General features: G+C 36.3%; 3 protein-coding genes across 5 annotated transcripts; all 3 read right to left on the reverse strand.

The window, feature by feature from the left end:
- Positions 1 to 45: 45 nt before the first annotated feature.
- LOC137721785 (topless-related protein 3-like) lies at positions 46 to 8,993 on the reverse strand. Of its 2 annotated transcripts, none has more exons than XM_068460802.1 (25): positions 8,644 to 8,993; positions 7,356 to 7,535; positions 7,136 to 7,249; positions 6,565 to 6,723; positions 5,815 to 5,995; positions 5,579 to 5,708; positions 5,108 to 5,187; positions 4,865 to 5,000; positions 4,622 to 4,731; positions 4,373 to 4,442; positions 4,201 to 4,274; positions 4,017 to 4,112; positions 3,849 to 3,941; positions 3,439 to 3,566; positions 3,053 to 3,287; positions 2,793 to 2,963; positions 2,616 to 2,702; positions 2,374 to 2,526; positions 2,179 to 2,289; positions 1,912 to 2,091; positions 1,697 to 1,825; positions 1,496 to 1,591; positions 1,087 to 1,269; positions 830 to 1,005; positions 46 to 732 (listed from the first exon to the last, which is right to left on the reverse strand). In XM_068460802.1, exons 1-25 carry the CDS (start codon positions 8,721 to 8,723, stop codon positions 513 to 515), a joined length of 3,372 nt encoding a protein of 1,123 aa, XP_068316903.1. In that variant the 5' UTR covers positions 8,724 to 8,993; the 3' UTR covers positions 46 to 512. The 2 variants fall into 2 exon arrangements, with proteins under 2 accessions (XP_068316903.1, XP_068316902.1); XM_068460801.1 differs by having other exon boundaries at positions 5,108 to 5,223.
- Positions 8,994 to 10,630: 1,637 nt separating this feature from the next.
- LOC137722362 (probable protein phosphatase 2C 34) lies at positions 10,631 to 14,403 on the reverse strand. Of its 2 annotated transcripts, none has more exons than XM_068461348.1 (6): positions 14,023 to 14,403; positions 12,245 to 12,464; positions 11,765 to 12,073; positions 11,494 to 11,611; positions 11,179 to 11,402; positions 10,631 to 10,998 (listed from the first exon to the last, which is right to left on the reverse strand). In XM_068461348.1, exons 2-6 carry the CDS (start codon positions 12,383 to 12,385, stop codon positions 10,771 to 10,773), a joined length of 1,020 nt encoding a protein of 339 aa, XP_068317449.1. In that variant the 5' UTR covers positions 12,386 to 12,464; positions 14,023 to 14,403; the 3' UTR covers positions 10,631 to 10,770. The 2 variants fall into 2 exon arrangements, with proteins under 2 accessions (XP_068317449.1, XP_068317448.1); XM_068461347.1 differs by having other exon boundaries at positions 12,245 to 12,552.
- A 5,911-nt stretch (positions 14,404 to 20,314) lies between these two features.
- Positions 20,315 to 22,406, reverse strand: LOC137723681 (CST complex subunit TEN1-like). Its single transcript, XM_068462877.1, has 4 exons — positions 22,305 to 22,406; positions 21,668 to 21,812; positions 20,951 to 21,104; positions 20,315 to 20,828 (listed from the first exon to the last, which is right to left on the reverse strand). The coding sequence occupies exons 2-4, from the start codon at positions 21,769 to 21,771 to the stop codon at positions 20,709 to 20,711; spliced, it is 378 nt and encodes a 125-aa protein (XP_068318978.1). The 5' UTR covers positions 21,772 to 21,812; positions 22,305 to 22,406; the 3' UTR covers positions 20,315 to 20,708.
- Positions 22,407 to 22,572: the final 166 nt, after the last annotated feature.

Here is a 22,572-nt window from a genome sequence, read left to right on the forward strand (position 1 = left end):
CAAAATTTTGTTTCTTACGAGTGTCCATGTCCGAAAATCAGAATATAAATGAACTCGAATTTTGGATTACACCGATCCGATCAAAATCTGATTTGTTTACTGTCTAATCAGAACCAAATGTAGGGCTTCTTTTGGAAAACAATCAAACACATAAACCCTTTACACGGGTACAAATACCAACAAAACCTTATCCCACCAAATGAGATCGGCTATATGAATCCTAGAACGTCATTACATCCCGTTTTACATCAGGTCTTCTGTTTGCTCAAAATACCTTGTCTTTTCTTAAAGTCTCGTGAAGTCCCTTTGAAGTAACATAACATCATCTTAATTACCAAAATAAGCAAACATGACATAAAAATTGTCACTTTCGAGCTGATTACTCGACTACAACTAAATGCTACACAAAATGTCCACAATACCTTTGATAAGGGACAAAAGAGCAACTTAACCTAAGTTCTGTAATCTGTACCCGTAAATTACAGCCAAAGACATGTGCCAAGAACTCGAAGCTACTCTCGTCTTTGCTTTTGATCAAGCGCGTGGTTGCTGGTGGTAGACGACGATGTTCTTCCATTAGGTATTCCGTTGTCAACAGGTGGAGACGAACCCCACTTCCCTTCTGATTCGTTGGGTTCAATAACTTTAACAGAACCATCGCCCAACCCAACAGCGAACTGGGTTGGTTCTTGTGGATGTACTGCAACGACCAGCGGGTACATGGCTTGGCTTCTACAGTGCAGTACGCCACACGATTAATTAATAATGACTGAATCAAGAACTAATAATAACAATCTTGAATGTTCGTGGTGAGTTTTTGACAGCTTACCCGTTCAAGACCACTTGTGGTAAGTATGCTGATGGAGCAATACGGCATCTGAGTCTTAGGCTATCGGCATCAAACACCCCAATGTTACCGTCACAAAAGGCGGCATATATTAGTTGGCTGTTGCAGGAGTATGCTGCATGAGATATTGGTGCAGGAAGTGGATCTTGTGGAAGCCACTGAAATGGAAGAACAAAGTCAGAGTAAGCTAATCTGTGATCAGCCCTTGTTTATGTCAAACATTCAAGAGAATTTACTACCTGTCGGATGCGATCCATCTTTGAGGCATCATATATTGCTAGTTGTGTCTCGTGAACCACCAGCAAGTGAATTTGATCGGAATGGAACTGCACTCGAGTCTCACCAACAGTTGCCTTTGCAGAAACCATATGAATTGCAACCGATTTCCGCTTCTCCCATGTATCAATGCTCCACACACACAGCTGCAGGATGCAGTTAAAAGTATACTTTAAATTTGGAAAGGGCAAAACCATCAAGCATGGGGTCAACATATGCACAAATATCATGCACTAGAATACTGTACTTTTTACACACGTACGCTTCACTATTTTTCATTTCAAATATGACATTTGTAACAGTTTGCATAACAAAAATTCTCCGTGGTTAAACGAGATAAACAAGATAAAAAAGAGCCCAAATTTCACTTACTTGAGCATCAGCACCGGACGAAATGAGTATATTAAGATTGGTTGAGAAAGCTAAACCAGTTATCCGCTTTTGGTGACTCTTCAATTTTGATTTCACCTAAAATCAACAGAAATCATGTAGGTCTTTAGCAATGCAACATAAGAATTAAAATCTTTGTGGTGAGAAAGAAAATAAGACTATGTAGAAAACAGAAGCAATTACCTCATCAACTCGAACATTGTAAATGTGGATGGTAGAATCTTCCATTCCGATGGCAAGGATGTTATTATCTTGAGGATGGAATGCTAGGAAAGTGGAAGCAGGAGGAGGCGCCATGAATGTTGTCATTACCTACAAAGCAAACAAAATCACGGGGAACCATAAAAAAAGAATCCCAATTTTTAAAAAATTAGCTAGACATGCATGTAAAAATTTACCTTGAATGTCATCATGTTGAATAACGAGACCTTTCCACCACAAGCTGACATTACATACGAGTCATTCTTTGAGAGCGCTATGCATGGAATTGCTTCTTCAAGGTTGACGCCTGCGACGTCGTTAGCCATAAGAAGACCACTGTTTGGTTGCCAATGCAGCGGAGCAACACTGGCAGTGGCCTTTAAACACACAAACTTAGAAGATTGCATTTACAAGAAAAGGAAAAAAAAAAAAGATGATTGAAACTTTTCTAGGTTAGGTGTTACCTTTCCACTTGGATTTTGTTCATTACGGACCCACTTCCACAGCTTCTGCACACCATGTGACCCAAGTGCCAAAATGCCAGCACCCGAGTTTGTATATAGGAGTCGAACGACCTAAATTGAAATGCATTGGTTTAAGAATCTCATGGCAGATAAACATTTCAATACAATATCAAGAGCGTGAAGTACATAACAAACCTTGCTAGAAGTATCAGTTGTGTCAGGCATGGTAACTAGCCGGCACTGTATAGGATCCTGAATTTCAGTCAACAGCCAGGGTTTAGGTTTATCCACTGCATCCTCTACGCTTCTCAGTTTGTCGAAACTTCTACTGAGGTGATCAACTCCAAGCTTGAAAGAGAGCCAAAGAAATCAAATCAACGCAACGCCACTTTAGGAAAAAGAAAAAGAAGATATTTACAAAAGATCGACTGACATACAATAATTGGAGTAGACCTAGCAGGAGAGCTCCTTTCCACTTTACAATTGACCGCATTTGCATTTGTAACAGAAGCCGAGCCGGATGCCTGAGACAAATAAAAAGGTTCTCAAAGATGTAAATGAAGAAAAAATTGGTAACAAATTCACAAAAAGCAGATTAAAGACATTATTGAAACCTTGATAGCAGTGGATTCAATGGGAGGCCTTAATCCCTCAAACGATGTGGTGGACTCGATAGCTTTCAAAGTTTTAACTCCAGCAGCATTTACAAGTATTTTGAATCCGTTGTCTGCAGTTGTGACAGCAAGAAGATTTCCTTCCTTGTTGAATCTCAAGCGAGGGAGGCTCTGAAGCATATAATATGATAACATCATGCTCTAGTTCGACAGCCAGGGGAGTTTTCACAATAAACGAGAAGTTATAACAATATACTCACCGGAAGTCCACCCTCAGCATCTATGGTAGTCATAACATTGTTATTGTCCATATCCCAAAACTTTATCTGGCTATCTTCACCGACAGCCAAAAAATGATTTTGTGTTGTGTCGAACTGCACAACACCTGCTGATTTCTTCCTGAGTCCAGAATATGTTCTCTTTATTGCTCCTTCACTTTCATTCCATTCAACTAGATACGAGTCTCCCTCTTTACTTGTTCCACAAGAGAACAATCTGAAGGATAATTGGAAATGATGGAACTCGCATAAGTTTTGATAAGACATTTCAACTATGATGTAAAAACTCTTACATTCAAATAACATGGAGTAAATTGTTTTACTAAATATTCAGTTTGTAAAGGTCCATCTTTAAAAATTTTACATACCGACTTCCATCTGCACTGTAAAGCATTGTGGTACACGACTGGCTAGGAGCATCATAGTCAACTCTTGAACCCAAGTTGTCGTACAGCCAGGCCTTTATTTTCCCATCAGTAGCAGTTGAAAATATGAACTGAAAATTCAACGAACACCAATTACTGCACATGGTAATGAACAGAAGACAACGAGGTTGCAGGGTAGTTGACCACACGTTCAAAAGAAGTTTCAAACAAATCGCCTCAACCAATAAATCTAAGTAATTAGTTGTTTCAGATAAGCAAAAGGCCAAATAAAACTTCAGTAAATCAGAACAATCATTTGAATTTAAGCGAACTTGCTCGAAAGATTTGCTTCCCAAAAAACTAGCAAGAAATTGATTAAGCGCACAAAAGCATTCCATGTTTCGCAAACATACCTGAATGTTCTCCTTGTAATGAGGACAGATCGAATAGACAGGAGCCTCATGACCTTCAAAGTTATATAGCTTTCGTCCGGTTAAATCCCATACCTGTTTCACTTCATTTAGATAAAGTGGAAACTTTGCATACAAAAACAAATATCATGATGAGAACTCTAATTCTACCTTTATTATCTTATCATCTCCACAGGTCACAACACACAGTTGTTTATTTGGATGAGCAAATGCTAAGTCGTTCACAGCACCGTTATGGGCATCAACCTGCGAAAAATAAGGGATGCAATTTGAACAGCTGTCACAAGTTTAGCCTTCTTGATCAATTTTAAAAATTATCGTCATATGACCTCACCTCCAAATGTTGGCGTAGATCATTAGGTCCAGTATAAACGTACAAGTGAATCAAATGTTTGGTAAATGCAACCCCTACAGCAGATAAAAGAAAAAAAAAAAAAGAAAAAAAAAACAATAAGATACACAAACAAAAATTCAAGAAATATTTGCAAACTTCGAATTGTACATACCCACAAAACTCCCATCTTGACTCCACGTCACACGGCTGACAGATCCTGGTGTGTCCTTGCCAACAGTGGCCTGCATAAAAACTAAATTGTTACTATAGCCGCATTTCAAATCCCCAAACACTATACAAACGTATAGGCAAAACCCAAAACTGCTTCCGTAAAATTGCTTTATTTAACACCAGACCATATAAACTTCATAGCAAGCAAAATTTTAACATGAAAAAAAAATGAACAGAACATAAACATGACCTGAAATTGCAGTGAACATTTTGTTATATCCCATATCTTGAACGGCTTTGAAACCAACCTCTCCCGCGACATAAGTTCCCAAAGAGTAATGTCGCCATTATTAGAACCAACTGCCAGACATGCAGTACAGAAGACTTAGAAGAGAATGCGGACAGCCCAGAGGCGAGGCAACATATTAAATAGGAGCTTATTTATAATACTACTCAAAGTTTAAAAGCCAAACAAGATGAGAAAAAGTCAAACCTAGCAACAACGTATGGAGAGCCGGGTGAAAATCCATGCTTGTGACAGTCGAACCTTGATGCAAGTTAAAAGCCACTGTTCTGGGTAGATCATCCAGTGACCAAGAAGTTTGTTGTCTAGACGTTGGATATGCAACCTATATGTAAGTCAGTGACAAGATTACTGCACACAGAAGGGAAAAAAAAAAAAAGGAACACCAGATATTCCAAAATTAGATATGAAACAGAATATTGCCTAGATTACCTCCTCAATAGATTGAACAGGTCGTAGTCGTTTCATAAGTTCATGATCAGCACTCTGATGATCAACCATACTTGGAGCAGCTGGAGGTGTTCTTGGACGTTTCAAGATTGCAATGCCTTAAATTCAAAAATAGAATGTTCCGACATAGATATGCTAGGAAATAAGTAAATTTGCAGAATGGAAACGATACTCAAAAAGATGAATTCCTTTGATCATGAAATCAATTGAATATTACTATAACCCGTACTGTAACATTAGACCTAGAATTGCTAAGAGTTTCCAATTTGGCTAGCCACGTAAAACTTGAAAGTTGTCGAAAGTTCATTCCACAATATGTGCACCACAGAACTCGAATAACATTGCAGGGAACATCAACATCACACATATATCCTTTTTCCTTATAGTTCTTTTCTTTCCCAACTGGAAACAAAAGAGATATTATATTAAAAAAAATCCAAGTGAAGTACTTACCTTGGTTCTGTGGAATGGGCATGGATGATGCATTAACAACGGCTGCTTGCACAGATGAAGAGACTGAGGAATTGACCATCCAACCTGCTAAAGCATTAGAATTCACAGCGGCTGCACCGACCGAAAAGGGCTATACAAAGAAGACAGTTATTAGTCCGCACTTTTATATCCCTAAATTATAATCAAGGTGGCAAAGAAAAAAAATATCAATGCTTATAAAATGTAAAATATCATACAGCATGAGGTCCGAGTGAAGGATAAGCAGTGGGTTTTGCAACTGCGGCAACTGGAGGAGTAACAGGTGTAGGAGTAGAAGTATGAGGGCCATTTGGAGCTGTACATGTATGATCAGTAAATAAAGTTTTGATGTCCGGATTTACTCTTGGATTTTTGCATAACTGGTGCTGCCAGTTCAAACTACATGAAAGTATCAGATATCAGACAAATATCAGCTTAGCACAATAACCCGAACAATAATGACAACTTTACAATACGAAAGTTTTAAAAGAACTTCATTAGCCCTCCAAACCCTTACCAGGGTCCCAGACTGCTATACAACCCAAAAGAAGCACAAAAGGCCTCTACTAGCGTATGATTTTCTTTCCCTTTGGAAAGAAGAAAGAAATCATGAAAAAACACAAATGTTATTGATTGCCGGTTGGGCACAATTTCAAAATAAAACCAGCTTCAGTCATTCAATCGTCGTTCATAAAGGTGACACAAGTGCTAGAAGCAACCTGTGCTTGAACGAAATGAATCAATTAGAATATAATCGATAAATAAGACTTTATTTGAAACGTTCAAACCAAAGAAAAAAACACTGAAAAGCTGAAGCACAAGCAAAGGAAGTCAAAGCTTAGCTAATTTACGGAGATAGGGGAGGGGCAGAAATCTCTATTTCAAAATGTATAAAAATGTTTAAAACACCTATGAGATGAAAGACAAGGGGGAATCCAGGTTTTTTCATCCAAGAATATCACTCTGACCTTTGATTGATTAGAGTCCGCAGTCTTGATGCCTTCAGAGCGGGAAACACAAGCTTATCACGAAAGAGGGGATTTGCTTCTATAAGTTTCTTAAGCTCTATCAACATAATGCTGCGAGCCGTTTTGGTGTCCCCATACTTGGAAAGCTGTTCATTTTCCCTGGTAGTTATTTCCAAAGAAAGAGGTTAGTTACATACATGTACCGTAAATTAGGAGTTCTAGAGTATCATAGAAAAACAAGCAATCCATATAGCCGTACATTTTCTCTTTCCTTTTTTTTTCTGCTAAATTTACGACATATGGCTGAGGAATTTGAACTTAGATCATTATAGAACAGGTCCAACAACCAATTGGCTACACTCTGGCCACCCTAATTCTAGATCTCAATTGTCAAGAATACGCATTGCATCTCCTTTAAAGTAAAATTTCAACTACAAGATGGCCCACTCAGTTGATGACAATACATCAAAGACGTAAAAGAACTCACTCCTCGATAAATTCTTGTCTTATATGCTAATTTGGCTTTGTCGTAATAAAAACCGACATTAAACAAATATATGCAAGAAACTACCTGAAATTTCCAAGAGTTAGAAGCTGTGTGATTTCTTTGAAAAGTTCTTCATTAAATGTGGAGAACACTCTCAAATCATTAACTAAGATTTCAACAGCCTTCGGCTTTTCTTGCCTACACAAACAGAAAAACAAAACATAAGATTACTCTTCCCCTTCCGGAAAATGATATTTCCAAAAAGCAAAGAAATACTAACAACAATAGTAGACTTAAGGATTACCGATCAAGTGCTTCCAGATATTTCTGCTTCCTTATTTCGAAAAATATCTTCATAGAGTATCTGTTGTCATCAACTTTTGTAAATCCTGATAAGTACTTCTCCACTTCGTCCCATTCTCCAGCCTGAATTTTCTCTTCAAAGTACTTCATGTTGAAAAAGAATCCTGATTCTTTCTCAAGCCTACAACGTAAAGGTGTCAGCTTTTATTTTTTTATGAAATTTACAAACAACAAAATAGAACAATTTGGGGAGCAAAAAAGAAAATAAATGTTGAAACGATATCTTTAGCTAAAAATCAATTACACACATGGAAATCATTTGAAATTTTTGTCAAACAAGTGACTTCTGAATCTTGCCTTAGTTTTCTCCTATCCTATTGTTTGTTTACGTTAGATCTCGTTATCATTATTTACCAAACTAAATCCCAATTAAAACAAGACGCTTGCTTGACCAAGCTTAATAAACCAACTTAGATGAATTTCTCTATCATTATTGTTTGTTGTATATTCCTATCTTCATCTTCCATCTCTTCTTTATTTTCTCAATTTCTCTCACACTACAACCTCATTTATTAGTCAATGAATTCAGATTTCAAATAGAGACAGAGGCCACGTTATTGACTCTAATTTTCACTAATCAACTAAGCTTAAATGCTACTATTTTGCTCAAACTAAGCAAAATGTACCTCTCTCTCTCCCCCGGGAAATGCTAAGGAGACTCTCAATGTCCTGTCTGCCACCTCATGTTTTTGGCACAATGTTTTATAGTGTTGGCACGGAAATTATCATTAAACTGAGAGGTGGCAGAGAGTCCGTGTAGAGTCTCCTTAGCATTTCTCCTCTCCCCCTCCCCCCACCCAACCCAATTTTCCGCGCAAGTCGCCACCAAAACAACGCAATTTAAAACCGACCACAAGGGACTTTACACATGTATATCCTTCCATCTCTCAAAATTCACACCAATAACGCGTGTAAAAACCTCAATTAAGCCAAAAACCGGCATTAATTGTCCATTTTTCACAACAAAACCGGCATAATCAAGGCCAAGCCAGCAAACACGACTCACTTTCGTAAAAAAATTCAAGATTAAAAACAACAAAATCGAATACGAAAAGACATAAACTCCATCAATCAAAACCACACAATCAGCACGTAAATCCAAAACCAAAACCGGCCTCAAAAGTAACGGGTTTCCGTACATGCATGTATTAAACCGTACACACACGTGCACACGTGTACAAATATTATATATGCAAGTACAAGAGGATTTGGGAAAGCTTTCAGCTCACCTGTGTACGGACTCCTTGAACTTCTCCTCTTCCAGAAATTGGAGTATCAGAAACACCAATTCTCTGCTCAAAGACGACATTTTTCGATCCTCAAACCCTCAGCCCCCAGAAATCCCTCTCTTCTTCCCGAACAAAAACCAGACCTCTCAACTTTCACTACACAAACAGACACAGATTAACGTCAAAATTAACACGCTCGAGCTCCGAATCCGAGCTCAGAGAAACCTCCAAATCCCAGAAACCATCGATATTTCTGAGGATGTTGTACCTCGCGCTTCGAGGACTTCTAGGGTTTTGAAGACCGCACAGATAGAGAGAGAGATGGGGGGAGAAAGAGAACGCGATGGATTTATAGAAGTCTCGCTGCGTTCGATGCAGGAGTCTTTCCCTTTCTACTGACCTATCACTGATAAGCATAACTACTTATCGATAAGCAGTCGCACTTATTTACGTACGTTTTTGAACTTATCGTGCGTGTGGGAAGGAGATGTCGCGGATTCGAAATCAAAATACAAAACCAAGTTGAATGTTCGGTACTCACGTCCATTCGAGCACCGTGCCTTTACTTTTCGTACTTTCGCCTTCGAGGGTGGGGGCATTAATTAGGGGAGTTTAATGAATGGAAGCGACTGTCTTTCTGTCACCGATATATCGGGAGATAATCGTGAGACGATATGAGCGAGGCTTTTGGATAAGAAGGCTGATTCTCTGTTCTCTTACTTTCTGCCATCTTCTGTTTTATGTAATCACAGTTAAGTCATATCAATATTTTTTATTATTTTTTATAGAGATAATAAAACAAAAATGAATAGTAATATAAAATGTTGACATGATTTAACTGTGATCACATAAACAGAAAAGCACAAAAGGCACAAGAAGTAAGAGAGCAAAGAATCCACCTCCTTTGGATAAGGTTTGTTTGTTGGGACTCAGCAGGCATGAATGGACGAGGTTGCTTACCTCGCGCGAGTTTTTATCGAACTCGTGGCTCGCCTCGATATCTTACAATTGCTGTCGTAAATTGTTATTGTCTGTGGTCCTGTCGGCGCGACTCGTCGCATCTAATTTCTTTGGGCCAGGCAACCCGAACCAGGCCTAATCAACAAATGGGTTGGGCTTATGTTGCTAGCCCAATAGCACGATAGCGTAGTTTCGTCCTTTGTAGGGGTTGTAGTTTTCAAGTCTTGTCCTTGAAGCTTTTAGAAAATTCGTCGAAATAGTTGTCTCGAGGCCTTTGTGGGAGCAGAGACTACCTACTAAACAGCAAACAATGCGACATTTGATAGTCGTTTTTTATAACGAAAAACTAATAAAAATTGTTTGAAAATTTTGAGTTTTAATCAAAATGACAAAAATATGTTATGAGTGAATAATATCAAGAGTGTCTTTTTGGAGGAAAAATATCATTTTTCATTAAAATAAACAGTACGGAAATATTTCGTTAAAACTCTTTTTTTTATAAATAACATCTTTTTGCGATAAAAAAATTATGGATGGGGTTGCAGCGCAATAAAAAGTGATTATGAAAAATACCTGTCAAAACAGTTGTCTCAAGTTAACATCTTTGGGACACTGCCCACTCGCTAGCAAACGATACGGCCTTTGATCGTCGTTTTTCTAAAAATAACAACGTTTATTCGCCATAAAAAAAGTGATTATGTATAATATTTGTACCGACGTAATGACGAACCTTACAATACGAAATCAACAAGAGATGCAAAGTTGATTAAGTTGGTAAGGATCATTCTCTTCGCTAAATCAAGATTTACGTTTGAGTCTGATTAACTCCCTCTTGGTGGTCGATAAACCAAAAAAATGTCTAAGGTCCCCTATGTAAGTTCTTAAAGAAACTTATGGTATGCCTTGATCCTGAAATAAGTAGTCTACCCTGGTCTTGAGATGTGTAGCCTCCCCTTCCCCTAAACTTTTTGTTTAAAGAACAAGTGTTTCATATGCTTGTATCTTACAAAATTTAGGAATTTAGGACTAAGTTGATGGAAACACCGATGACTGTTGGATTGAAACTTGAACCAAGATCTTTTGGTTGCGGAATTTCCTAAATAAAAGACCAATAAAAATTCAAAGGTACAAGATGAACAAGGAGAAGGAGCAAAGATTCTGCGTTTTTTATTTTGGGGTGGCAACACTAATAGGGTGCACTTGCTGGGATTCAGAGAGAGGGGAAGTAGAGTGAAAGAAGAGGCAAATGGCAGAAATGTCGTCCATCGCTATTCCCCTCCTCTTCCGCTTCCATGCTTGCGCAGCGCACTCCACCAGACGCCTTGCAGCCTTCGCCCTGTCTGCCGTGGAACCTACAATCTGCACGGCTTCTTGATTCGAAACAACATCCCAAACCTACAAGCAAAAATATCAAAAATGTCTTTAGAGTCCGCGAGAAATGGCTCTCTAGAAAATACTTATGTTCATAAGCGCTTTTCCTAGAAACACGTCAAAACTTCATTAAACGTTCAAGTGCTTCATGCAGAAAGTGCTTTTACGACATCAAATTACTTTTGAAAACAATGCAGTACATACCCCATCAGTTGCCAACACAACAAACTGATCTTTCCTTGTTATATTTCTATGTGACACTTCAGGCACAGAAATGAGACCAAAGTCCTTCAAACAGTAATCTCCAAAGGCTCTGGACATGGCTAGACCGGGTGTTTCCCCGTCCGGCTGCCATACCCTTTGCACTCCAGGCTCATCATCTAAACAAAAAACCTGCCCATTGCTTTGAATTATTCGCTCCGCCTCCTCTGCAAACAAAACCATTAAAAACATGTAAATATGTGTAACCATATGTTATCTTCTTCAGTTTTATGTGTTGGGAGAGGCATAGAGACTGACGAGGTAAACTAGGCTTGAAATCGACAGTAAGCTGAACCGGCATTAAGCTTCCATCGTCTAAAGTTGTAGCCAAAACAGCACGAGAGTCGCCAACATTGGCTATGAAAATAAGCTCACCCTAAACAAACAAAATTCGGAGATACTTTCGTGTCAATGCCGATGAAAACTGCATAAGGTCATTAGTTTATACTTGATTTTTTTGGTAAACATCCAGCTACAATTGCAAGCCTAACAACAATTTAAACTAGTTCAAGTGAAAATGAATCAATACCTGTCTGACAATACTCAGGGCAGTTGTTCCACTGTAAAAGGAATCGATCCTACGATGCTGTTCGAGCTCGTGATCAATGGCAGCACAAGTTTTGATATAGGAATCCTTCCATATGTTAAACCGGTGATGCTTTTTATCCGACTCCAAGTCGGAATCCGGGCCAATAGAAGTTTGACCTAGTGTCTCTTGCCAACTGCACAACAAAGAGGGTGGCATTGTTTCTCTTATCTGTTTCGCCACGAAATGTCCCCATGGACCGTGCCCGTCAAAAATCCCACAAAATATCATGTCTTCTTGGCACCCAAATTCCTAAAACCAAAACAAATGTCAATATTTCGGAGACGGACTGTGGAACTACTTGCTTATATATCGTATTCTATTTTATCAAGTTTTCGTCACGCGATGCGTATAAGTTTGTTTTGTATTTAATTTCCAATGAGTACTAATTTAAGGTAACAAAAATGCACAACATTTGCTTACCTCCCACACAATGCAGCAATCCTGGTTGACTCCTTTCTCGCCTCTCTTCGAAAAAACAGAAGCAAAGTTATTTGAACCATCGACATTGACAATCCCCGAAGAGCGTAGGATCATGTCATTCTTCTTCGCCTCCTTCGCCATCGCTTCTGCAGCTCCTCTTGCACCTGAATCCCCACCATTGTTCTTCCCTTTCTTGATCAATAGGGATCGCGCCAATCCGCTGAACATGGAGGATAAGTGCCCCATTAGCTATGTCTTTACTTAGCTATTCCAATTCCGGATTTTCCAGGTTGTAGATTCAACAAAATCTGAACAATATTGAACATTTATAAACAATTAAACATCATTTTAGGCAAGAAAATGCTTGACCTATTTGTTTTTTTTGAACTTTTTTAACATTCTTCTTAGAAAAATACAGAAGATTTAAGCAAGTTGAATTGAACAACTTGACCTGAGTGAGAGTACTGTCACTGACAAAAAGGCATTCTCTGACTCAGGCAATTCTTTCATTAAAAGAGCAAAAGTTCATAACATACGTGTATGGTAATTACAAGAAGGGAGACTTTGAATGAGGTCTTAGATATGAATATTTTTTTACTGAAATTTTGTTGGTTTTCAATTTTTTATCAAAGTTCTTAAAATGAATGTGACAATTTATTTCTATGTATGTTACTATATTTTTTACATTAAAATTTGAAATTTATAGTTTATATTAATGAGATTTTAAATAAAAATCATAATTTGTGGGATTAAAAATATTAAAATATAAATATACTATTGTGTGTGTGTAAACATGGGTACATTCATCAAAATTAACCAAAAAATTATTGTACCAAAACATGGGTACATTCTTCAAAATCACAACCAAAAAAAAAAAAAAAAAAAAAAAAAAGAGAAGCTTAAAAGTAAATTTCCTCAATTAAACTCGATATAGATACATTATCAAAGAAAAAAGAATGTACCAATATAAGTTTTAAAATGGATTAGAAAAAAAATTGAATAGATTTTATTTAAAGAAAAAGGGTACATTATACATATAACAAATTAGTATATTTAAGAATGAGTACATTTTAAGATTAAAATTTTGAAAAAAATTACATGAATGGGTACATATAAGATTAAAAAATTGAAAACAGTTTTTAAAAAAACTAATGGGTGCAAACTTATTCTAATTTATTTATTTATTTTGGAAATGTTTTGAATTGAAAATTAGTTAGGAGTTTAATAAAGGTGTGAGCATTAAAATTCTAAATCAATTATTAATTTTTATTTTAAAAAATTACATAACTGACATGTAAATTCATTATTACAACATTAATGTTAAGTACTTAGATCAAAATTTGAAATCTAATAAAGTTTCAGTCAGTGAAAATTAGTTAGGAGTTTAACTAGGGACGGATACTAATTTTTCCTTAGATCTATACTAAATGGGGAAATAAACAAGTAAATTATTCTCCTTTCCTTCACTTTCTTCGCTTCCATAAACTAAATGCTCTGCCGTTTGAACCCCCTAACCCTTGCCTACAAAAGTTACTGCAACCTAAAGAAACCCAGATGAGACTTGATTAAGAGAGGATTAAAATAAAAAAGTTGGGTTTTGAACTTTCACAGTTACCAAACAAAACCCAGAAAGGAACATTCATAAAGGAAGCAAAAAACAATTCAATTTGAGCTTCTAAGCTACCCCAAAAACAAAACTTTTCATTTTCTCAGCAACCAAACAAAAGGCTCCAGTAAGGGAAGAAAAAAACAACCGAAGTAGACAAAGAGATCAAAACCTTGATATCAACTCCAGCAAAATTTGACCAGAAAATTTCAGAAGCTAGAAAGCTGGAAACTTGACGAAGTTGCTGGAAAGCTGGTAATCCGACCGGATCCCGGCGTAATCCCTACGAACCCAGCTGAAAACTTGAGGAACTGAAATTGGAGACCGATGAGAATCCATAACACCCAGTCTCTCTCTCTTCCTCTTAGTTTTGTCTTCGTGTTTTTGTTTGGCAATGGTGGAAGTGAAGTGATATATATTTATCTGAGGAGGAGGAGAAGATAACAAAGCTTGCTGTGCATACAAACAACACACTATTTCTCAACGCAAACTCTACGAGACTACGTCATGAAACCAAAAGGGTTTTTGCTTTTTCAACTTACAAAGCTATTTTATTTTATTTTTCCTTCCACTTATATAGGCAACTTATGTTTAAGTTTCAGAGAGGACCGGCTTCCCTGCGCTCTCAGTTTCATACACTCTCATCCCCTCTTATCTCATCCCCTCTTATTTTATACGATGACGGTTAAGTTACGTTAACGTTTGATATTGATTTTTTTTATAAAAATAATAAAATAAAAAATAATAATGATATAAAATGTTGACAAATAAAAAATGATGAGAGTGTATGAGAAATGAAGGGGCAGAGAAGCCAGGTCATTCATAGAGACGGTCACAGTGCATCCATTTGATATAAGATACGATTTGTTTCGTGAGATGGTCGATGAGGTATTTTTTTATTTTTTCAACAACTTGTGTTGCAAATACAGAGAAATTATATGCTGTGTAAAAAATGCTTGAATGATCTTCATAGATATTTGGCCTTCTGTATATTACGTTGTACACATGTGATGTGCATGTAGACGGTCAACAATTTGTGGCTAAAATAGTGCTGAATTTTCTAGATATTTGTGGAAGGCCTAACAGTTCAATATTTTTTAGCAGCCAAAACAAAACCAAGAAGAACGAGAAAGATGTTTTATTTTCCAGTTAGGAAATTAGTACACCGAGTTAGGTTCTGTGTGTTGACTCATTTGCTTACCGTTTCTGAGTTGCTTCCCTCTTTCTGCGGATGAAAATATTTTGGGTGTGACGGTTATACTAGAATATGGTAGTATTAATTTACATTATGTGCCATAATTTGATGGTTGACTTAGTTAATACACCCCATGCGCCTTGGAGAGTGTATGCTTACTTGCACTCAAGTTTGAATTATTTTTTCGCATCATTCATATTAGATTAAAGTATCGTTCGAATAAAAATAATGTGACTAATAAATAAATGCACATGTTATATTTTAAGTCAATTTGTAATGTCACGTAGAACTATGGCGGGTCACAAAAAAATCACCTTATATATTGATACAATTTGAAAATTGTTATTAACCCTTTAAAAATTTAATTGTGCACTGTAAATTTTTAATATTTAGAAAGAAAAATAATCTCATAAGAAGATGTCAAATTAGATTTTCAGAATGTAAATAGTAATTCCCTTGTCTTTTTATATACAAATGATATTCAGAATAAAAATTTGAAACAAAACCTCATATGCAAATAATTACGAGCTCCTTGCATGTTAATTAAATATAATATAAAAACGACAATTATGTCTCATTCATAAACTATTATATGCTTGCTTTATATATAATATTATGTCTGGTACATGAAATAATTGAGAAGAAATGATAAGGGGACTATCTCAAAAGTAAAACGTTATATGAACTCTTTATTACCTCATGTTTATAGCACAATATTTTATAATGTTGATCTAAAAAAACGACATTAAATTGTGAGGTAACAGAAATTCAACTTTATGAAGAATTACTCTTTTGAGATAATCCCCCAACATTCCTCCTAATTAATAATTGTTTGTTGTATAAATAAAAATTAGATTTAAAATAAATTAATGGACTGTCCCAAACATGCCTGCCATTAAATAACCACACAAAAATTAAAACCAACGGTCGATGCTAATTTTATAGCATGTAATTTGTTGATCATCCCTATCAATCAAGAGTGGTCTACCGTATATATGACTGTCTCTTTGCCAGTTGCAGCCATGGACGAGTGCAATGTATTAAAATAAAAGTTTAGTAAACCATCATAATCATTTGGTTATTTATTAATTCTACAAAAATTAACATAGTTAGGTGTGCATCGAAAATAATAATTGTATTAGCTCAAGATATAAGAAATTAACTAATTAAGCTGATGAACACGTAATGTCCATTTTTAAGTTTATGTTTTGTAAGTTTAAAAGTGTTCAGTAAAATTATTCCACCGTGAGATCGTCAACTAAATTTTTTTAATTCCTTGAAAATCATTGACAATCACATAAATTAGAATTCTTAAATAATTCAGAGGCTGAATGTTACCTAAAATAAAGGAACTGATTGTTAAGTTTGCTATGATCATTTAGGGAGAATTGTATTGAGATTTATATGGCCGAGTTTTTTTTTTTTTTTTTTCCATGTGGTATACTTTTGTAGATTTCGTAGGTTTTTATTGATTATTAGAAACTTTATGAAATTGACAAACTTTTTAATGTAGATGTATACAATTTTTTTTATAGAGTTAATGATAGAATTTGTAGAATTCAAAAGGAATTTAACAGACTTTTGAAATAACTATATATATATATATATTTTTTTTTTTTTGTTATTGAGAAAACAATTAGGAGTAAAAAAGGCTACCCTTATGTAATGTGGTGTTGTGGTGATAAAGAACTGGGGGTTTAGGTGGTGATGGGCAAGACGGGTGTAAAGGTTGCGATCATGATGTTGGTAGTGTTAGTACGTAGTGGTCATGGGTGGGGTGGCGGCAATAGGAGGTTATGGTCACAATGACCGTTACAAGTTGGTGGTAATATAGGTAATGGTGGGAGTGGTGGTGGCGGGCAAGGTAATACGGTGGTACTATAGGTGGCGATTATGTTGGTCACGTCGATCGCAACATGAAAATTCATATACTCTCTTTTTTTCTTATATACATTCTGTTAACTTATGTTTTTTAATTTTTTTTAATTTATTAAATTTAACGATCAAAAATTAAAATGTGTGAAATTAAAAAGAAATATATAAATAATTTTTACAACAGAACCTCTATTTAAATTTATTCTCGAGCACCACCCTATTTTTTAAGTTAGGTAAAAACAAGCACAAACTTCCACAGAAAACAAACAGACTTACTAAAATGCGAAAGCAAAGCACTCAATCATAGGGCTTACCAAAAGGAAGAAAAAGTTGCACAAAAGTAAAGTAATAGCTCCACGTACTCATCCAAATCCACAAAATCTATGAGATGAAATCTATCAATGTCCCATAAAGTTAGAGAGTAAGAGACCCGTTTCAATGTAACAAGAACAACTGTCCTGTTGGGCCTCGAAGAAAGTTGAAGAAACGCCATTTCAGAGGGTCCTACTGACTTCCTCCCATAATATTATGCTCATTTGAACATGCATGTTAGTTTCTATCTGTCAATCATCTTCGCTTTCCTCTCAAATGGGGTATTAGGTTTGGAGGATGATTCTCTATCCTCGTAATCTTTTTATATTTCTATGTCCTCTTATTTGAACGATTACGGTTAAACAACGTCAACATCTTATATTAATTTTTTATAAAAATAATAAAATAAAAAGTAATATGTGAGAAGAAATGATGAAAGAGGATGAGAATAGAAGGGTAGCGAATCCTCCTGTATTAGGTTTTCCATAACATTGTCGGTCCATGGAGATTTATATGGTCGTGGATTAATCTCTATATTAAATAGTTGGCAAGGAAATTATTGGTGAACATATGGTGACAGCAACTTTTTACCGTATGAAGTTGGGTAAGTGGTTCAGATCTGCAATCTGTCACACCAGAGGACTGTAGGGAGACTCTTACCGGCACATCTCGACTCTTACAGGCACTAGATCTAGATGTGCATTTCATGTTTACTATTTCTCCCTTGCGTATGCGAGGAAATTCTTCAATGTTGTTATGGAGTGTTATATTTCATTACGTTATTACTTGACGTGATGAGATTCTTAAATGTAGTCATAGGATATTCTTCTAGTGATGTTTCTTTCATCACGTGACTTTCATCTCATATGACTACTGAGATAGTTCATATTATTAATGATGCAGCAGCAATAGTTTATTAATTGGCAGCCCATGCGTATTGGAAGTCTAAAGCTTAATTAAGTTTGAAATATTGTCACATAGGAAGTTGTCAAGTTATTTTCGGAGTTGTAAAGGTTTTATATAAACTTGAGGTTTATTAATTTGTAAACTCTTATAAATAATGTACTAGAAAGCTTTAAATAGCAAAAACTTGTTTAATTAAAAAAATTATATATTTGCTTGGAACAATTGAAGTGAGTGAGTGTTTCTTACTTTTAAAATCAACCGTTTAATTTAATTATATTGAGTGACTCCACGATTACGAGCGTCGGGCGAAATCCATTGCTGATAATTAAATGTTTTTCGGATGATAATCCCTCATCTTCGAGACTCGGTTCTCCAAGTGAGTTCCTCATCTTTGACCTTACGAGATCATGTATTAATTCTTGGTCCTTGCATGATATTGTTTAGTGCGCAGAATACTATATGCATGATGAGAAATAACATATATGCACCCCCAATTGTAGAATCAAATCACACGTAAGATGACTACTAGGGTCTAGGGGATGGGATGTTCTCAAGACTTTGTGGCATAATCCAACCTGTTCATGATGTTGTAGTGATTTGATCCTGCATATTTTTCAACTAATAATCGTATGTCTATGACACTTGAATGAGGATATTTTCTTAAGTCGACGCGGAAGCCAAATATCATTAAATCAACTAATCAGCAACTTCTAATTCTTCATTTTAAACAGTACTTTTTATTAAATAAAAATTCAAGAAGGTTTTGAAGCTTATCTAACTCTAAACGAAATCCGAACTTGAGCATATTCTTACCAAAATAATGAATTGAATTATAGAAATGCTAAATAAACTCTCTAAGAAATAAGAGTCTTATATAATCTTCGTCATCTCGCAGTTTAATATTAATTTCTGTGTCGATATTACAAAATATTATACTAAAAATATGAAATAACAAAGAATTTACAAAGAGCTTTACTTTTAAAAGAATCACCTTAGCATTTCTCGTTGAATTATTGGTTGAGGAAAAAAGAAGACAAACTCAAGAAGGTTTTGAAGCTTATCTAACTCTAAACGAAATCCGAACTTGAGCATATTCTTACCAAAATAATGAATTGAATTATAGAAATGCTAAATAAACTCTCTAAGAAATAAGAGTCTTATATAATCTTTGTCATCTCGCAGTTTAATATTAATTTCTGTGTCGATATTATAAAATATTATACTAAAAATATGAAATAACAAAGAATTAACAAAGAATTTACAAAGAGCTTTACTTTTAAAAGAATCACATTAGCATTTTTCGTTGAATTATTGGTTGAGGAAAAAAGAATTCGTTGAATTATTGGTTGAGGAAAAAAGAAGACAAACGAGTACTTATACCGGCAGGCATGCATGAGACACGAGTCTAACTCTGCTGCTTTTTCACACGTGATACCTTTGAACAAACTTATCCTGTGCTCCGCACCGCCATCACACATGAGGTCGGTGCAAAGGAGCAACGATTACGTAGGGTCCGGTACAGCGTGAATTCCGACAAGATGCCACGTAAGAGCCAACAATCGGGTGTGGGGCGGTGCACTGGATGGCAACATGCGATGGCAAAGTTTCCGGCGAAAACGTTAAAGTAGGTGAAGGACTTGGGCCATGCTAGGACCTACGAACAAAGTTCATTAGAATTTATGGGTCCAATTAACAATTTTTTGTTTTCCTTGAATTATGAAGTGATCATTGTCCCTATGCTTTTGCCCTTTTACCGTTCAGGATTTCAATTTTCACTGTTGAATTGGTTGGGTGTGGGAGGGTAATTTGGTCTTTCAATTAAATTTGCAAATAAAAAATAAAGAAATGATTTCCGCACCTTTATCTTTTCTGGAAACCACGGTTTATTTATGACATTTAGATTGGATGATCAAAAGACATAAGAGGTGCAGAAGAAGAAAAACGTGCACGACAATCATTTCCCTTAAAAAGAAGGAAAATGTGTATGAGACTTTATCAAAAGTGGGAATTTCCACGAACACTATGTCACCTCATATTTTTTGCACAATATTTTATAATGTCAACACTAAAATTAACGTTAAACTATAAGGTGTTACTGGAGTAGGATTCTCTCATTCCCTATCCCCATCCCCTTCCTCTCACACTTTACTTTTTGTCTTTTTGTCCCTATAAAAAATCAATATAAAATATTGACGTAACTTAATCGCAATTGTTCAAGTAGAAAAGGAGCGATGGGGAGAGAGATTAAGAAGGGAGAGAATCATCTTCCGGCAAAGAGTTCATATAGAGTTCCACTTTGAGAGAATCTCCTTAGCTCTCTCGAAAAAAAATGTTTACAAAGACGAGAGAAACTTACCCATACATAGGGTGCAAATGTGGAGTTGCTAAATACACTTTGTCAAGTATTTTAACTTTACAAAATGATAATGTATTATCAGCTTGAAATACTGCAACAATGACATATCAAGCGTAGGTAAGGTCTTTTCAACAAATGCGTAGGTAGGGAGTGCGACACGAAGGGGACCAGGATAAATTTCAACCACATGAGCCTTTCCAAAAGAATAATTGCATTAAGTTGCTGGCTTCTTCAAATGGTTGGCCTGAAATTGTCTTATCAGTTGCAGAGACTGATGATATAGATTGAGGTCAATGCCGTCGACATTCCTTCCCACACGTGCCTGCAACACTGCCTGAGAAAAAAGAGTACGAACACTTGACCTTTCTTGCTTTCACATTCATGCGTGCGTGACCCGTGAAAAACACCGGCACCAAAAAAATCATCAAGTGAATGTAAATGTAATTTACCACTTACCTCATTATCCGGTTGAATAAGCAGCTCGCCGATGAACTGGTAGATGGATCCAACTCGAAAGCTGAGCTCCCGGAGGTGCTGCGTGTTGATTTTTAACCTCTCACTTCCATGGGCGATTGTGGCAATGGCCGTCTCTACAGAGTAATCGTGTAACCTACGAACGAAACAAGGAATACTAATTCATAAGCTGTTTAATGAATTTGAATCTGTTTGATCTATTACCAACTGTTTTGGGTTGTATAAGTGACATTTTTCTAATTATTAAGCTCAGTCAGAGTCTAAAGTGTTTCTTAATGTCTACTTCGGGCACAACCAGAGATGCCAAATTTGCCCGAAGAAGATCATCTCGGACAGTTCTGCATCCACTCCAACACACTACCATCTTGATGATGATCTAAGTGAGTCAAAAGTAAACCACAATCGCTCCAACCAATATTGTCACAACACCGAAAATGCTGAAACTATCATATCTACATCGCCCTTACAATATACTCCAGCTATGATGCCACAGCCGTCCCCAAGGAGAAACTGCCCTGCAACGGGGTGCATATCCCAATTTTCCTTTAGCTTGTGTGACATGGTACGTGATGAGAGATAAGGAAACACGGCAATAAAGACCCTGGGATAGGAAAGTTTCCCTCGTCCTGAAGACCAACCGAGCCAGCCTTAGCTATAAACTACTTGTACCCTAAACATGTGGAAGGGAAGAAGTCTTACCTTCCGGTTACTCGTAACGATGCTCCTTGCTTGAAATATGGGGAAGATGGATGCAAATCTTGCAATGTAACCAACGCCCCCGATGTTATCTCAGATGATGCCATCGACTAAACTCTCTAGCTTCAGAAAAGCATCCAAATCTCTCCTGCAATTTTGAGTAGTGAATAAAATCAATTACCAAAAATTACTAATGCAAGCATTTGAACAATAAGTTGGAACTTTTAGCAATTTTAACAACCTATCGAAAGAAGTAAAATTTGGAAAATTAAGAAAAACAATGGGGTTAAAGGAGCAGAAGGCATATATTTGCACTTCAAAGTTCAAAGTTCAAACCCACCACCCAATTCAAAATATACCCAATGTCTCAAATAGGCTCTAATGTGTTTTTAGAGGAAAAATCATGAGGGCAAGAACAATTTAGCAGAAACCCCATCCCCCAGATTCACTATTCAAACTAAATGCAGATAAAAGATGACATCTTTCTCCTTCAATCCATTCACCCAATTCAAATCAGCATAAAACCCAGTTACAAAATGATACATATCAACAAATCAACCATACCCAGATACCCATATTAAAAAAAATAAAAAATAAAAAGATTCAAACTTTAAGAAAATAGCAAAAGGGGGAGGCTTACCTCGCTCGCTTTCTGTGTGAGGAGGAGAAGAAGGAATAGAGGGAAAGAGATGATCGTTCGAATACTGGTAGTCTGGAAGTATCAGCAAAGATTCAAACTTTAGCAGCAGCAGGCCTCCAGCCTACCTCATCTATTTTATCTGGGCTTTTACGAAATCGAATCAGTCGGTTTCATTGGTCCTTTCTCAAGGAAAGTTATGCTTTCATTTGGGCTGGAATAACATCATGCCCAAGTGGACCAAATTCAATTTTTTTTTTCCCAAAAGAAT

The sequence above is a fragment of the Pyrus communis genome, chromosome 17 (assembly GCF_963583255.1).
Source record: "Pyrus communis chromosome 17, drPyrComm1.1, whole genome shotgun sequence".
Classification (NCBI taxonomy): domain Eukaryota; kingdom Viridiplantae; phylum Streptophyta; class Magnoliopsida; order Rosales; family Rosaceae; genus Pyrus; species Pyrus communis.